Source organism: Balaenoptera physalus (assembly GCF_965194825.1).
Source record: "Balaenoptera physalus genome assembly, chromosome: 7".
Taxonomy (NCBI): domain Eukaryota; kingdom Metazoa; phylum Chordata; class Mammalia; order Artiodactyla; family Balaenopteridae; genus Balaenoptera; species Balaenoptera physalus.
In genome coordinates, this window is record NC_138886.1 from 86,519,656 (window position 1) to 86,537,852 (window position 18,197).

The following is an 18,197-nucleotide window of genomic DNA, read 5'->3' on the forward strand; positions in this document are numbered from 1 at the left end:
ACAATTTAGTTAACCAATAGCTCTTGACTTCATTCTATATCAAATAAAGAATTTAATGGGCATTTACTTCTATCAACTTCCCTCACCCACATTCTCCAGTTTTAATAAATACAGTTTGGGATTTGCGACTCACATTATCTCTATATTTTGTTTTTGTATTATATCTTCTTTTCTAGGAATTACAACTGTTGTTTTACATTTTCATCCAGTTTCAAATTATATTTTTATATTTGCATTAAGTATTTAGACTTTCTTTACTCTTGATCTCTTAAGTCTGAGTCATCTCCTAGTCAGCTGGGAAATGGCTTCAGTATTTTTTTTTTTCCTTCCTAGAAGGATGGGTATGTGGTATATTTTCTGAGCCCTCCCATTTTTAGGAGCCCTCCCATTTCTGAGCCCTCCCATTTTTAGCCCTCCCACTTTTGAGCTTTTTGTTGTGTTTACTTATTTATTTATTTATTTATTTATGGCTGTGTTGGGTCTTTGTTTCTGCACGAGGCTCTCTCCAGTTGCGGCAAGCGGGGGCCACTCTTCATCGCGGTGCGCAGGCCTCTCACCATCGCGGCCTCTCTTGCTGCGGAGCACAGGCTCCAGACGTGCAGGCTCAGCAGTTGTGGCTCATGGGCCCAGTTGCTCCGCGACATGTGGGATCCTCCCAGACCAGGGCTTGAACCCGCGTCCCCAGCACTGGCAGGCAGACCCTCAACCACTGCACCATCAGGGAAGCCCTGTTGTGTTTACTTATGAACAATCCTTGGCTAGGTATTAAATTCTTACTTCTTTTCCCTCTTAAACAACTGTAAATGTTTTCATTACCATATCTTACTTAGTATTTCAGAGGAGAACTCCGATATCATTTTAAAATTCTTTGAAAGTAGTCTGATTTTTCTGCCTACAGGCTCATAGAATTTAAAAAATTTATTTATGTAATTCAAAACTTTCTAGAATGGAGCTGGTTGTGGGTACCTTGGTTTTTAATCAACTTAATTACAGTATAATTTATGTATAATGAAATGCACACAGTTCGTCTTGTTCAATGGTGTTTGACAAAAAAAATGCATATATGTAATTAATCAACACTCCTATGAAGATGTAGAACATTTCTATTACCCTAGAAGTTCCCTTGTGCCTTTGCCATCCCTCCTTAAGTGAGTCTTCCCTAACCCCACTCCAGTCAACCACTGATCTGATTTCCATATCTATAGATTAGTTTTACCTCTCCTAAACATTCATATAAATGGCATCATTCATGTGTACTCTTTTGTGTCTGGCTTCTTTTGCTCAGCATGAGACGTACCCATATTGTTGTGGATATCAATAGTTTATTATTTTTTAAAAAGTTGATGAATAGTAATCCATTATATGAGTAAACTAGTTTGTTTATCCACTCATCTGTTGATGGACATTTGAATTTTGAGGGGGCATTACAAAAAATATTCTGTGAACATTCATGTGTAAGCCTTTTTGTGGACAAAGGTTTTAATTTCTCTTGGGTAAATACCTAAGAGTGGAATTGCTGGGTCAGAGAAGTTAACTTTGTATCTGGCATACTATTTCCAAAGTGATTCAGTCATTTTATATTCCACCAGCAGTGTATGAGAGTCCAGTAGCTGTGCATCCTTGCAAACACTTGATGTTGTCAGTCCTTTTAATTTTAGCCCTCCAACTGGGGTGAAATACTATCTTGTGGTTTTAATTTGCATTTCTCTGATAACTAATGATGGTGAGCAACTTTCATGCCCTTATTGTACGTTCTTATGTCTGCCTTTGAAAAGTGTCTCTTCAAGTCATTTGCCCATTTATTTAATATGGTTTTTTTGGTTGTTTTATTGTTAGACTGTAAGAATACTTTATATACTCTAGAGTCTAGCCTTTTGCCAGATATGTGTCACAAATATATTCTCCCCGACTGTATGGCTTGCCTTTTCATTTTTTATTTACACTTTATACCACTGAGTTTCCATGGAGACATTTTATTCTTTAGTAATTCCATTATAGATTGTTATTGTAACAACCCTTGCAATTCTTCCTTATCTTTTTTGTTACTTTGTTGTCTTTTGATCTCAATCTGTTACACCATTTCAGCCTGTTGTCCTCTCATGGCTTTTTACCATTTTTTCATAGACGTTATATCTTCTTGTATCATAATGGGAATGCCAGTTTTCTAAACTTGTTTTGGTTTCTGTAGTAAATTCATTTCCAAGGCTTGTTCTTCCTCTGAGTCCTTAGAACAATGTTTTCTTTTAAGTTTATCCTGCAGTATTTTTTCCTGTCCTGCTCATGGCTTTCCTCTCTGGTGTGTCTCAACAGACGGGATAAAGTCTGAGGATTTCCCTTAGCTCCATTCACTGTCCACTTGTGTGCTGCCTGAAATCCCCTCTCTGTTCAACAGGTGAAAGGTTACTGAGGCACACAGCTCCTCTATCCAGGTTTTGGTGTCTCGTGAATTGTCCGGTGAAGTTCTTTGGGACTCACACAGCATCTTTTTTACCCTCCTTGCTTGTTTCCCTGACACGCTGAATTGACTGAGTAAATGAAACACTGCAGTCTCAAGCAGGCACTGATAACTGGACTCCTCCAGCCTCCATTTCTGGTTCACTTGTGGTGATAACTACACTTCCCAAGATGCGATGTGGCTCTCCCTACCCCCACCTCACCAAGCCTACATACTTTCTCATTCATGGTTTTGTCCTGCAGTTCAGATGTTAAACCTTGTGTTTGGCAGTGTTTCTCAAACTTAAGCATTGCTTTTCTTGTCAGAGGGAAAAAACCTCATGATTCACCAGGGTTGACTGAAGTTATTTGTATTAGAATGATATCTTTAAAACTATAAATGTATGCTTATTTACAAAAACAGGCAGTAGACTGGATTTGGCCAGGGGGCTGGATTATCCTGATATAAATAAATCCTGCCAAACAATTTTGTATTCCTATACTCTTACACATCTAAAACACCAAAAAAAGTCTAAATTAAATGCAGACCAAACCACTAAATCAATGAAATTCAAATGGACAACTTCAGTTTATTGTAAAAGATTATTATTTTCCTGAAATGAAGCTGCCCCTTACAATATGAATGTGGTGCTGACAGCTCCATGAAGGTTCTCTTGAGGTCGTTGTGCCTGTTCTACCCTGAGCCACATGATGATCTTATTCTGCACCACTTTTCTTCCATATGCTGTGAAGCTTTTGCTTACACAGCATGCCGTGATGTCATTTAGCCTTTACTCCCCAAAAGCATCATTCTTATGTTCTTTTCTCATTATCTCTCAATAATTAAAGCAGTGCTACATGTCCCTGTGCAATCATAGACACTACTGCAGATGTGAACTCTGAAATTGTTTGTCAGGACTCATTTGTATCTGGATAATCCAGCCCTTTGGCCAAATCCAGTCTACTGCCTGTTTTTGTAAATAAAGTTTTATTGAAATACAACCATTGTCTATGGCTGATTTGGTGCTGCAATGGCAGAGTTAAACAGTTGCAACAAAGACTGCATAGCCTGCAAAGGCTAAAATATTTACTAACTAGCCCTTCACAGAAAAAAGTCTTCTGATCCTTTCAACATCTGTCTGTTTACCTATCTATTTGAAGATTACCATCAAAAATTAAAACCAGAATTGACTTTAACATTTTCATGGAAAATGTTCATACCTCCAACAGTGTATCTGTGGATTTTTTTTCCCGAATTTCCAATTCAGGGCATAGTTATAATAAAGTAGATGCTAATTAGGATTTGCTTATATACAACTTTATATGATACCACAGAGCAGACTTTACCAATTCAAACTGAGAGAGGATAGAGCCACACCAGAAGAAAGAACTTTATGCTTAATACTGCACGCCTCCTGCAGCCCACAGCTGGGGTTTATCAGAGGACAATCAGGCAAGCGTATTAACAATGCTCTTTGCCAGGCCCAAAATGGCTGTTCTGAGGATGGAATAATATCTCCAAATGTGTCTGCACTCCTTAGAGAAAAAGGGTATGTGGATACAAGATGCTACTACTTCCTTTCCAAGTCATGTTTTCTAGACTGGTAGATTGGTCTCATAGGACCTCCACTCTGTTGTGCACAATGCCCTTTAAAACGAGGAGCTATCATTGAAAACATGAGAAGCAAAACCCAACCCGCAAGTCACTGTTTCCATCACAGTGACACGTCAACCTGATTAGTACATTTGCCAGGCACCAGCTGATTTCCCGAAAGAAGAAAAGCACCTGGGAGCAGCATAATGTAATGAGGCAGATAATAGCGACAGAAATGATAACAACCCTTGGGCAGGGGACGGAAATCAGACGACGGACCTCCGAGTTCTCACTACATGAGGGAAATCATTCCTCCTGGCTATTTTTAAGAAGAAGGCTAATGGTTTAGACGGTAGTGTGATGACCATCATAAGAATCTTAGTAGCTGAGAAATCACTATCCTTTTTCTCAATAAGGCTAAGTCAAGGCCATAGATTTAGATTGACTTATTTAGCTCCTTTATTATATAACTTCCCCAGCATCATGTCATTTGGGCAGACAGAAATGTTAGCCTGTGTGTTATTGTCGGCCTATATTCCCTGCCAAAATGTAGCTAAACTATTAAGCACAGAGACCCAGTGTCCAGTACAGTGTTTTGTATATAGTAGGTGCTCAATACCTATTTGTTGAATAAATGTGTTCTCTGTAATCAGACAGAAGTAATAGGTTCATGGAAGAAGCATTTAAAATCACTACTGATAGTAACAAAAGTGATTTCAGGGTCATTCCTTTAGTTTTGCTTCTGATTAGAGTTTATGCCTTTTCTCCAGGCTCAGTATATTTTAAAAGGAAAAAATTGGTGTAGTACATTCTTATTTCCCCCAGTTTGGTAATTTTGTTGTTGTTGTTTAATTTTGTTTTATTTTCACGGAGTCTAATTTAGTATCTACTTCCTAGAAAATTAAAACATTACACTTATGTTTTTCATGGGAAGCCTCAAGTAAATGAACAAGACTGACTAATTTAAGCTCCTTCCAAATGTAGGAGAAAAAGCATATGAACAAGTGAAAGGTGTTAAAAACTATTTGTGCCCTTGCTTAGGATCTGATTTCATTTTTCTATGCAAAAGTAGGAGACTGTAGACATTACCTCATCCTGGGCAAAATGCTACTCTCTGGCCTGCCCAATTGACCAGCTCCCTGACATTCTCTCTCTTGATTTCGTGTGGGAAATTCCAGGGAAAAGCCAAGATTTCAGGGTTCAGACCCTCCTGTGTGCAATTGAAAGCCAACTTTTCTTTCCTCTTGATGGCTCAAAATGAGCACTACTACTATTTAGACTGCTTCCACAGTGTGAGACCAGGAATTACGTATAAGGAAATGGTAAATTAAAAGACATTAGGAATGGTTATGATTAAGTGTTTTCACAAAGAGAGAATGCAAAGTAGAGAGAGTTCCTTGTTTCTTGAACTGAGGAAACTTTATTCTGGGCTAGTATACATACATGTGTTTCAAGGGGTAGGACTACAGAGTGAATGCATCTTTTCTCTTTAGAAAGCTACTGTTGATTGAGGACTGTTCTGCTCTGTTACATCCCTCATAAGGTCTCACATAATGCCTTGCACTTTCCAAATCTTTGTCAGTTCATTCTTTTGTTTGTGATTCGCTTTTTGTCTAGTTCTTGCTTGCCCTCCTAGCGTTGCACTTACCATATTTGGCAAACGGGGAAGTCATCGTGCTTTCTTTTGGATAATGATGATTCCGGCAGGCATGTGTATACCCATTCTTGTTGCTATGGATTTTTTTTTAAATTTATTTTTGGCTGTGTTGGGTCTTAGCTGCTGCGTACGGGCTTTCTCTAGTAGTGGCGAGCGGGGGCTACTCTTCGTTGCAGTGTGCGGGCTTCTCATTGCGGTGGCTTCTCATTGCGGAGTACGTGCGGGCTGTAGGCGCGTGGGCTTGAGTAGTTGCGGCATGTGGGCTCAGTAGTTGTGGCTCACGGGCTGTAGAGCACAGGCTCAGTAGTTGTGGTGCACGGGCTTAGTTGCTCCGCGTCATGTGGGATCTTCCCGGACCAGGGCTTGAACCCGTGTCCCCTGCATTGGCAGGTGGATTCTCAACCACTGAGCCACCAGGGAAGGCCCCTGGATTTTTGTTTTAGGCTTGACATTCATGAGTTTTCTCAAGTGAGTAAAGTAGTAAAGCACACTTGTGACCATCTGGCACAGAATGATTTGGTGTCCAGTTTGCTGATCCACTTTGTATTTAAGTTTAAGGGGAACTAGGTTATCCACAGCGTAGGCCAGAGTGCAGGTGAGACTTTGGCATAACAAGCCTGGTGAAATGTATTCCTTTAGGTATTCCATTAGCCACGAGGGAAAACCTCAAAACCTGTGGAGGTGCTTGTGTTCTGGGTTCAGTAGGTGGCACTCTTCTACCTGGTTCACGGGAATGATGTTGAAGGTCATTCTCTCCTGGGTCTCCTGTGCCACAAGCAGTACCATGTTGCCAGGAAAGGAAACCTGAAGCCTTGCCGGGTGGCATCAGTGCCTGAGAAGTGGTGGCATGATCTGGCACATGGCCCTGGTCAGGCAGTGCTGGTGCATACCAGCCCAGGGCGTCTTACTGTCTCCTTTGTTCTGGTGCCAGTTCTCGCCCTTGAGCAACAGCGGGAAAGGACTAACAAAAGACAGTCATGCCATGGGTATTCAGGAGGGTGGCACTAGCTCATAAAACCAGAACGTGTAGACTCAGCATCTAAAAAGTAGTGAAAGAAAAAAGCTGGGGTTTGCTGAAAGCCCCAAGCACTAGAGAAAGAAGCCAAAAGAGGAAGAGCAACCCAAACTGGGAGCTTTACCTACCTTGTTATGTGTCTATTACATTTATTATAATAAATATATAAAAATATATAATAAAAACATTATATATAGTGTGTCTATATACACTTATAAATTCATATTCCTATATATACATGCTCTTATATATACCATCAAGCATTTTAAATTTGTAATACAAAGATGTTCCAAAATAATGAAATAGCTTGACATATGGACTAGTTTGGGCAGGAAGTTCTGAAATTAAGAATAGTGGCTAGAGAAAGAAACAAGCTTGAGGTAGGAAAGAAGCAGGCACTACAGAAGAATTGAGTAAAGAAATTTATGTAAATAAAAGCATGTATCAATTTGGTGTTTCCAATTGCTTCATGCTGTTTGTCTAACCTACAGAAGAGTTTAAAAGACAAAGTGGATGCTTTAAATAGGGAGAATTTAAGTGCCTGTTTTAATTTTCAGTTAAACAATAACTCTTTAAAAACAAGAAATTTTGTGAGATGCTTAACTTTGCAAAGATAAATCATCTGCTTTTGCCTCTGTGGAAGCAGAGTGTTTGTGTGTGGTGTGGCTGTGCCTTTAGTGTGAGTTGAGTGAGTATGTCCAAGACTCCCCTAAGAATAGTACAATGATGTTGCATAAATTTTGTATTTAATTTACTATTAGCAGGCATGATCGATGTGTAGAAATAACTACGGTATCTTGATTTTTTTTTTCCTTAAATTTTTTTTCTTTTTGTAAGAACAGTTGCCTCAGATAATTAGCAAAGTTTTTCACAGGTTTAGCATAAAAAGTTCTCTCTCCTCCCATGAACGGAATACTCCATCATGTCCTTCCTTTTTTCCTCTCCACTTTTCCTCCCCTGAAAGACAGAATCTTCAAGACAATTCATAAGACAGTTTTTAAGAGTAGTATATGAAGAAAATAATTAAGGTAATTGTTTTAACACTCTGTAGTTATAAGGATTTTCAAAACTTACAATTTGAAAAATTACCCATCTCAAATTCTTATCGTACTTGCAAAACACACAATCATCTTTAAGGAAAATTTCAGTCCTGTTTTGAAGATGAAATGTCTATTTGGATCTTGTAGCAGCTGCTAGCACGATTATAAGAACAATATTTGTTTAATCTGTCTTACTAGTGAGACAATTGAAGTATAAGAATTTTCTCTCCTAAACACGTTCCAATTAGAGTAGGTGGCGTAGAGGCTTTCAGGAACTTTCTGAGGAGGCCCAGAAGGGAGGCGAACTGGCTCAAGCCTGCACAGTTAGGGAGCGCCTCTTCCTCTGGGCCCCTTCCTACCGCCCCTCTCCCCGCGCGTCTTGCTAATGAATCCTGGCCTGGCCGTGAAATCATCTGCAGAGGAAAAACTCTGGGTTAATTCAAGCACAGCATGTTCTCTTTGCTTTGCAGCTGGTGTAGCAAGGGAGTCTAGGGCAAGTGGATTGAATCAAAAAGGAAAATGAAGGCATTCACTGTCTATTTCATCGAGGATGGCTCATTTAAAGTAAACACCATTTAAATAGTCTCCAAATGGCCCATTCTATATGAAGTCATACAGGATGCCCCCTTTGGGCTGTCATTCTCCTTTAAATGGATCGCTTTGTGTGCACAGTGTTTTAATGCCATTCAACCTTAAACCCCATATGTGGGCCTCATCGGGCCACAGGCTTCAGTGCACATGTGGCAGCCATACCTTCGACATTCTCAGTCTCTGCCTCCAGAAAGTCAGCCCAAGCAACAGGGGGAGGCAGCTGTAAAGATGACAGCAGTTAACATTTCTTCAGCACTTACTATGTGCCAATTACTATGCCTAGAGATTTCTATCAATATATATGTTATCTAACTTAATCCTCCTCACATAATGCTGTGAGGTAGAGACTGTGATTATTCCCTTGTTATAGATGAGGAAACTGATGCATGGAGAGATTAAGCAATGTGCCCAGACTGGTGAGTGTGGATCAGGGAATTGAACCCTTGCAATCAGATTCCAGAGCTGGAACTCAGTCAGTGGATATATTCAAGAGAAATAAACTCTCGTCAATTCTCCTTGCAAGGTCGACTTATCCCAAACAATAGATAATGCAGAAATTATTTCTCTTCATCTTTGGAATGCATGCTCTGCTTTCTGGGGGCAGTATTCCCACCTTGTTATTTGCATTTTTTTGCAGTCTGGTTTGAGGTGAGGTCAGGTATTCCCTGAGCAGCTACCTCCCTGTAGCAGTGGGCTGTCTTCATGCAAGATTGGACTCAGTGGAATAATCCGTGAACAGCCAACCCAAAAGAGACTTTGCTACCAAATGAGGATACTAGACAGGCCCTCATAGTGATGAACTAGCAAGAGCCTCCCAAGAGCCCTGGAAGCATTCAGTTGTCGCAGCACTGGCTCCAGATTTACCCAGGGTCAGGCAAGAAGCCCACTGGACTGGACCTTTGAAAAGCTTCTGAGAAGAGTCCAGCTAGGGTCTTTGGGAAGTGGGTTCCTGGCCAGTTCTTATGTGGCCCAGCTTAGTGATGATCTGCCCCTATTTGACTTGCTTGGTAGCCTAGAAAACTTTTTTACTTTAAAAGCCTGAAGTATGAAACAGTTTCTTCCATATGAGCGCCACTAAGTAGAGAAATCTAAAAAAATAAAAAAGTCTTGAGGGCTGTATAGGAGAAAATCATTTTGAACGTTTAGAATATGGGTTTGGGGGATGTTTTCAACACCTTTCCCCCTCAAATCCTTTTCTTTCTATTATTTAACTTCCTGAGAGGACTGTGGAGAGAGCATGGCAGCTCTAAAATACTTTTGCTGGACTTCCCTCAGGTTCTGTGATCGCTTTTGCTATCTCACTCCCAAACTCTAGGTCATTTTAAGGTTTCTGACTTTTTAAAATTGCTAATCTCATTCCAGTCCCCGGCCACACCCCTCTGTGGCTTTCAGTGCCCTCCCCACGTCACCTTGAGGGTACAGACATTCTGATAAAGGTGCTGGGACATGGTGTGATTGGGCACTCTGTGTGCATTCTCCATGACCATGTGCAGGCATCTAACAGATACCTCTTATTCCATTAGCAGTGTTCTTTCTTGAAAGTAGTTTCAATTCCTGCTATTTCCACAAGTCTCATCTTGTCCCTGTGCTAGATGGATGGTACAAGAACTAGAGGGGCAGCAAAAAAAACAGCTCAAAAGTTCAAAGCAGAAGGTAGGGAGAAAGCCTACTGTGCATAGTGTTTCATTCTTTTTTCCCCCCTAAGCTTTATTGAGATATAATTGACATGTAACATTATGTAAGTTTAAGATGTTCAGTGTGATAATTTGATATATGTATATATTGCAAAATGACCTCAATAAGGTCTCTCTCTATATCTCTATCTCTATCTCTATCTCTATCTCTATAGATATATATAGAGATATATATATGTGTGTGTGTGTGTGTGTGTGTGTGTGTGTGGTGAGGACCTTTAAGATCTACTCTCTTAGCAACTTTCAAGTGTACAATATTGTTAACTGTAGTCACCATGCTGTACATTACATCCTCAGAACTGATTCATCTTATAACTGGAGGTTAGTACCCTTTGAACGCGTTCACCCATTTCCCCCGCAACTGCCCTCTACCTACCAGCCTCGGCAGCCACCAATCTACTTTCTCTTTCTATGATTTTTTTTTTTTTTTCTGTTAGATTCCACATGTAAGTGAGGTCGTACAGTATTTGTCTTTTTCTGTCTGATTTATTTCACTTAGCATAATGCCATCAAGGTACATCCATGTTGTTGCAAATGGCAGAATTTTCTTCTTTTTTTATGAATGAATAATATTCCTCTGTACGTGCATGTGTGTATCAGGTTTTCTCTATCCATTCCTCTGTCATTTGGGGCTTAGGTTGTTTCCATGTCTTGGCTATTATGAATAATTCTGCAACGAACATGGGGTGCATCTATCTTCGAGATAAGTGATTTCATTTCCTTCAGGTATATACCCAGAAGTAGACTTTATTCTACAGGTTCCCTTTGTGTCTCTCTTGTGTTGGATCATCTGTCTTGCTCTTGGTTTACTACCTCCTTTTGAAGCATATTTTACGTACTCTAGTAGCTTCCAGAGAATAGAATGTGTGGGAGGTGAATTTTTTTTGAAACTTTACGTGTCTGAAAATGTCCTTATTGTATGTGATTTTTGTTTTCTCTCTCTTTTTGGAAGCTTGTAGGATCTTGTCTTTATCCTCAGGGTTCTAAATTTCATAATGATGCATCATGATGAGGCTGGATTTGTATCCAGTGTCCTGGGTATTGTGTGCCCTTTCAATCTGAAAACTCGTGGTCCCTTAACTTTGGGGAAATTTTCTCGAATTTCTTAGCTGACGATTTTCTCCCTTCTATTTCCTCTGTTGTCTTTTTTCTGGAGCTTCTATTACTTGGATATTGGACCTTCTGAACTGCTCTTCTATTTTTTCCTCATGTTTTTGTCTTTTTTTTCTTTCTAGGGAGATTTCCTCAGCTTTATATCCCATCTTACTCCTTTTAATTTTCTTCTTTCCTTCTATCCTTAATTCTCTTTACTTTCAAGTCCTCTTTTTAAATCTTTTACTGTTCTTGTTTCAGCACTGCAGTAAATTCTCTGAACTTTCAGTGTGTATCTGTTTGGTGTTTTTTGAAGTTTTCTTCTCCTTGCTTGGTCACTGTCCTCCAGGTTGCTTGTTTCTGTTTGTTTTGGTCTCTCACGTTTGCATTAGGGGCTTTCTAAAGATGCCTGAAGGTCCTTGATTTGTCTGTAGGTGTTTGGGGGTAGGGAACTAAAATGCTGATTGGAGCACGGAGTGAATACATAAGGCTTGTCATCTGTAAGTTTCATCATATGCTGATCATAGGGAACCTCCAATGTCAATATCCTTCTCTTGGGTTGGTCAGGTTTTTTCATTTTCCTGCCTGGAGGTAAAAACCTGGTTGTCAGCATTTTGGGAACCAAATAAGGGGAAATAGCTGGTGGTCTCAGTATCTGATATACATATGTTCATCTAATCCCATTCAGTTTGCCTTCAACTATGCCATTCTCCCCCTAGAGGCCCTCTCTTTTATTCTCTAGAAAATAAACCTCCAGTTATTTGCTGGTGTGTGTGTGTGTGTGGCGGGGGGGGGGGGCGGGGGGGGCCGTTGTGGGCAGATAGTCCAGGTGTGAGGAGTAAGGGAAGCCATCCAGGGATCTGAGCCCTTCTTAGTTATCCAGCCTGTCCTGCTGCTTAGTTTAGTACTTCTTCTACTCCCAGCCTTTTGGGGGCATCTGGGGGATAAAATGTGGTGAATCTTGTCTTTCCCACAGCTAACTTAGGATTCAGGGCTGCCATGTCATTCGCCACTCTTCCCACCTGCATTCTGGCTTCCAATATTTTGCGGTAATTGTCTCCTATTCTTTCTCCTTGTTCCTTTTGGTTTAAGCCTTTAAAAAAATCCTTTTACTGTCCTTTAATTTGGTTTTGGGAGAAAGCAATTTAGGTCCTTTACCCATTTTTTAACTAGGATTATATGTTTTCTTGCTATTGAGTTGTATGAGTTCCTTATGTATTTTGGATATTAACTCCTTATCAGATAAGTGTTCAATCTTCCATTTTTACCTGAAATTCTCACTATTTATTTATTTACTGTTTATTTACTGAACCCTCAAGAGTCTGAAGTTTTAAAAGGAAGGTTCAATGGCCCATGTTAAACACTCCAAGATATGTTTCAGAGAAAGAATGACCAGACCACAGCCCTTTGACCAAGAGAGTCTTGTTATTTAAAATTTCTCTTTTAAACCTAGGATATTCAAAACATTTAGTTCTTTACCCATACCTTCTTTCCTCTTCTTCTATCTCCACCTCCCCCCACCCAACTTGTGCCAGCTCTCATTGTGTTGTTCAGTCCAAATTGAAGTTCTTCATGGAGCAGCTACAGGGAGGCATCAGGCTGCGAGTGACGTAGTTATGAGAAAGTAGAAACATTAGGGAGGCGGGTGCAGTACAGCATGTCATGTCAGATCCATGTCAGGTTTTTGTCAAGACTGCTGGGATTGTCTCTGCCTTCTTCTTACTGGCTTGGGATCACAGCAGCCATTTTCTTTAAAGCTGTGGTTTTCCTTCAAGCCCAGTAGAAGCTACACACGTCATCAGATTGTCTCCAGCATCACTGGATTTGGTTGTCTCTTTAAAGAGGAGCATACCTTCAGCTTCTTAGTCAGCTGTGGAGGAAGTGATCTCAAGAGTGGCCATTCTGATTCTAGAACCAGGATCAAACTTACAAGCAAGTTTGAGAGAACGGCTGCCTCTGTGATGGGTTTCCAGCGGCATGCCCTTCTACATTTCTTCTTCAAGTATCTCCTCTAATAGCTTCTAAACGTGACATCATATCATATTTATTCAAACTTGCTATCATGTTTATTTTGTCTTTGTTCCCTATTTAAAATTTTGTCTTTTATCAGAGAAGTTCTGTCATGTATTTCTTTGGATCTAAGTTGGTAGAGTTTCAGAGGGTAATAAATAATGACCCCACTAACCTTCCAAAGTTCAGAATTAGTTGAGAGACAGAAATGCAAGCATATGGAGAGCAAAATCTAACCTATTACTGATTTTTACTGGTAAAGCACTTTGAAAAATGTCATTAGAGGTCTGCTGGTCAATATAGGCATGGTAATATTTCTACACTGAATTTGACACCTTATTCACTCATTGACCAGGTTGGATGACCACAGGCCACTCTATAAGTGTTTAACCCTCAAAAACTTAAAACAAGAAAGAAAAGAATAGCTCCTCGAAAGGAGTCAGTAAGGGGTGGAAAGAGAGGCTAGGGGTGTTACTCTAGTGGAAGTTCCCCCCATGGGAACATGAAGAGTGGAGAACTGTGTTCCATGATGTGAGGTGATACCAAATCCCTGAAGACACACTATTAATTTATAGCAGATGCTCAGAAAAAATAATATATTAAATCAGGTTGAGCGATACATTGAGATTTCAGTAACATTAAAATCATTTTCCCATCTTAGAAGAAAGGAAGCATAGTGTTATAAGTTATCTAGTCATTTGTTCCTTTGGTTAAAAAACCTTCTTTATGGTTTGGACTAAGTGGAGGGTATACCTTTGGCTGTGGTAGGGAGCCCCAGCTACAAATTCCAGCCCTGTTACAAACTAGCTGGGAGTCCTTGGCTCCCCTGAACCTCTGTAGACCTGTTTTAAATCTGCTTAATGAGGAATTGGGATCACCCCAAAACATTAACAGATAAAAAGAATGAGGGATAAGACTGAACTTCCATAGATAAGTAGTTTCAGGGTTGGGACTAAAATCCAGGTACTTTCCTTCCCTAGTCTCATTGTTTTTTACTATATGCATTTTAGATTGACGTGAACTGAATTTAGACAAAGTAGTTTGGCAGCACAGAAGCGATCATTCATTTGTTCATTCAAGCATTCATTCATTCATTCAACACAGCATCTTCTTTTTTATGCCAAGCACCGTGCTAGGCAATACGGATGAGCCATGTTCTTGACTCCATAGCAGCATACAACCTCTGTCCTTATGCATTTGCGGCTATTAGTGGCCACCTCAACCACCCTTCATTTATAGCCTCACTTGAAGGGCTTCAAACTGATCCCCGGAAGAGATCCAGATCTCCTTGGCTGTCTTGAATCCATCATCCCTGTTTTGCTTTCCCTGAGACCTAGACTAATGCCCCCACAGTTGACATGACCCACCTCCAAGAATTAGCTCATCCCAACTTAGCACACAAGCTCTTCAAGTGACTGAAGAGAAAAATTACAGAGTAAGGTCTAGGACCATACATTGGCCTCATTATGTTTTTCTCTTTCTGTTTATAGGATACTCAAGTTGGCATTACTACGTAACCATGCCAATGCCAGCCTCCACCTTCACAATTGCAGTAGGATCCTGGACAGAAACGAAGCCAGAGATCTGCTCATCAAATGATCTGGCGACAGAGAGATCCTTCTCACCTTTCGAGGCTGACTTCAGGTTTGTACTTGGGAACTTGCTGAAAAACAAACACTTGAGGGAGCAGTATGATGCATTTATTCCAAGCACTGGGAATGTGAGTCATTCCTGCTGAGAAATTAAACCAAAATATGATTAATCAAAGCAGGAAAAGCCCTGCTGGGAGAGAAAGAGAGTTGAGAGGCAGAAATGTGGGCATATTGTTTATGCAGAAAGAAAGAGAAAAGAAATATATATGAAATCCTCTGTGTAGTCAGGTGAAACATTTTTATGTGTTTCATTAAGTCAACAGAATCTTCAGATTCAATACTTTCCTTCTACACCTTTTAACTTTGGTTTTCAGTACTTACTTGTTCAAAAACACAACTTAATAGAAAGAAGTTGCTTGTCTGATGGACTACCTTGTAGGCCACTCTGCTGTTTTGATTCCATGACTGCTATTAGCAATGCGTTTGTAGGTGCAGCCCTACAAACGTGGGGGGGAGTCAGCCTCCTTAGGAGCACAGGACATGAGGAAGCTGTCAGACAGCCATTGGGTTATGAGAATCTTGCTGGGTCAGGACTCTGTTAACTTCAGCAGCAATGTCTTCTTTTTCAGGGTGGATGAGAGAAAATCGGTTTAAAGTTTTTAAAAATTAGTATAGGCCCTTGGATATTTACTTGCAGCCTCCCGAGGCATTCACCTATTTCTAGTTTTCAGAGCCAATAAGGAGGAGAATGCACATATGCGGCACAGAAGTGAGCTCATTGTGCATTGTTGCATCATGCTTTATTCCTAGGACTTTGACAGCCACCTCAGTTTAATCTTTTTTCCTGTTTACAGAAAGTCACTAAGTCAGTACCTTTTGGTGGAGAGTAATGAGACAGATGCTTAGTTCATCCTTGAAAACCAACTAAGATACACTCTTAGTGCAAATTCCTTTTGTTTTTTTTTTGCTATGTTGCTTTCATTCTTACCACAGTGACAGCAGTGGTTGGTATCCTTAGGAGATAAAGCCATTGAGGCCTCTCTTAACATAGGCGTGACTTATTGCCCGCATTTACTTTTTGGAGGAAGGGAAGTAATTTCTACTTCCTACTCAGTAACTTGCCTATTTTGGACTGTCAGCCCTGAGCTATATAGAGGATCCTAGATTGCTTATTGGATTTTACTTATGCACTCTTGAGGGAAGAAGAGAATTGTGGACAGAAGTGACATGCTGCTTTCACATGGGAACATTTAACTGCATGTGCAACCCTCCGATGCTCTCTTCCCTTGTTACTGAGATCACAGAGTAGGCCTCACTTTGCAGTTGCAGGCAGCCTAGACTTCTGAGTGGGGAGGACAGGTGCCCTGGAGAGTCACTTGGATTCACAGTGCACTTGGTATGAGTGAGAAATAACCTTGTTTTTCCGTTAAGCCACTGAAACACTGGGGCTATTTCTTACTGCAGCATATCCTAGCCTATCCTGAATTGATACAGAAGCCACTGGATGTGTCAGTCAGGGAAAGTCTTGATCTAAATGTCATCTCAGTTAGTTCTGAGGATAAACCTATAAGTTAGATAGGCCTTATTATCTCCATTTTTCACATAAAGATACTGAAGCTTCAGACAGCAACTTGTTCATGTTCATAACCCTACTGAGTTACAATGCCCAGATTCACATCTGGGCTTGACCCCCTAGACAGGTGATTCAGAATCTTGCCTGGAGACTTTTAAAAACTCTATGTAACATCCATACCTCACCTGGAGTCTGATCAACCTTCCCACCTGGAGAATCAGCACCATGATTGGGCCACAGTTGTTGATTGGAATCTGTCATGTTGGAATAGAAAACAGAAGTTGAGAGCATTGCCTTTGAGGCTGAAGGTGCCATTTCTACTGATTGGGTATGTCTCTTTGGGCAAGCCATACTTCCCTTCTCTGTAGAATAAAGACTTTGTTCGGGGTTCTCAGATTCTTTGTGGTAAAGAAGCACTGTGCTCTTCATCTACACCCTCAGGACTCATTGACTCTTAGGGGAGGTGTGCACTGAAAAATGTGCGCCTTAGGAAGAGAGGCGAAAGCAAAGATAGAAATTTGTTATTTTGTCCTTCTAGCCATATTCCCAGAGACACGAGGTGGGGGAGTGGGCAGCAGCCATTTCTCGTGTGTGCTCTTTGCTGCCCAGAAGTAACTGCAATGGCTTTTCACTCTTCTTGCACCCATAATTGTGATGGGAGCAGGATATGGACAGATCGAGTGGGGATTCTGGGAAGAGATGGTATCGGAAATTCCTACTGGGGTATAGGGGAAGGGGTAAATCTGTTTCCTCTTTTGTCCTCCTGACTCAGAACCAATTGAGAAACAGACAGAAGGAGAGCAAAATAAAGGTTTTTTTGGTTGACAGAAGCTGGACGGAGGGAGTGTTCAGGTGCACAGTTTCAGTGGGCTTTCTAGTACTTCATTTCCAATTTAGACAAACTTACCCACCCACCCAGTGACCCACCCAGCTGGACCTCTGCCAGCCTCCACAACGCAGATGCACACAGACTGCCTAACAGCCAAAAGTAACCCCTCTGTGGGCAAGCGGATTAAACAAGAGAAAGCCCAGAGTGGCAAGCCAGTCTGATCAGCTGTGGAGAGAGGTCAAGGGTGCCACTCCGGGGAAGCATGTCCTTGTATGGAAACGAGGGCCTGCGGAATGGAGGCCCTCCCGCACGCCCTTCCATGTCTGACATGCTATGACTAAGTTTTCCCTCCGTTTATCACTGTGCTTGTCCATCAAAAATGTACTGCTGATAAATTAGTAGCTTACATTTGCTTAATCCTTCCCTGGCTGCGTGCTTTATGTGTGCTGTCTTTAGTCATCAAAGGGTGGCTTTGTGTTTTTATCCATTAAATCTTTGGCTCCATGCTAAGTTTGCCAACAGAGGTGCTCTGAAGTGCCAACCGCAGTGGTGTTTTTGGTTATGTTCACATCTGGTCCCCTTGGCTCCCCCCCGCAACACCCCACCCCCGCCACACTGCCCTTTTCTACTTCAAACCTTCCTAAGACCGCCAGTTCAATTCATGTAAATGTAACATATACAGGGGCCTTATATACCACAGGCTTGCATTTGCCTGAAGTGTTCATCTGGGTCCCAGAAATCTGGCCAAAGTATTGGTCACTGAACTTTTGATCACTGTTCATGTGGCCTAAATTATCGGAAGAGCCTTCTCTCTTCCAGCTCCAGTTCCACACATGCTCTAGCCCATTCTGGGTGAGCAAATACGTTAGTTAACAGGCACTTAGGTAAACTTTTGAAAGTTTATCAATTTTCTTTGGCTGCAGTATAACCTTCTCCAGCCACAGGGGAATCTTTGTGTTATGTTTAACCTCTCAAAAGGCCTTTGTTAAAGCATTGTCTTCACTTGGGGGCCATACAGTTTAAGCACGACATGGAAACTTGAATAAAGTTCAGAGGACTCAGGAAAAATGATTGAAA

At 40.9% G+C, this 18,197-nt stretch overlaps 1 protein-coding gene and 1 long non-coding RNA gene across 8 annotated transcripts in view; one reads left to right on the top strand and one right to left on the bottom strand.

The window, feature by feature from the left end:
• LOC309664556 overlaps positions 1-18,197 on the bottom strand; it is a 365,050-nt gene that overhangs the window by 257,068 nt on the left and 89,785 nt on the right. The gene's annotated exons all lie outside the window — the stretch shown is intronic.
• Positions 1-18,197, top strand: part of AOPEP (aminopeptidase O (putative)) — a 379,363-nt gene that overhangs the window by 88,139 nt on the left and 273,027 nt on the right. For all 7 annotated transcript variants that reach the window (XM_082469688.1, XM_082469684.1, XM_082469686.1 and 4 more), the window contains exon 4: positions 14,617-14,770. In XM_082469688.1, the coding sequence (XP_082325814.1) occupies positions 14,617-14,770 (154 nt within the window). The remainder of the gene's footprint in view (positions 1-14,616; positions 14,771-18,197) is intronic.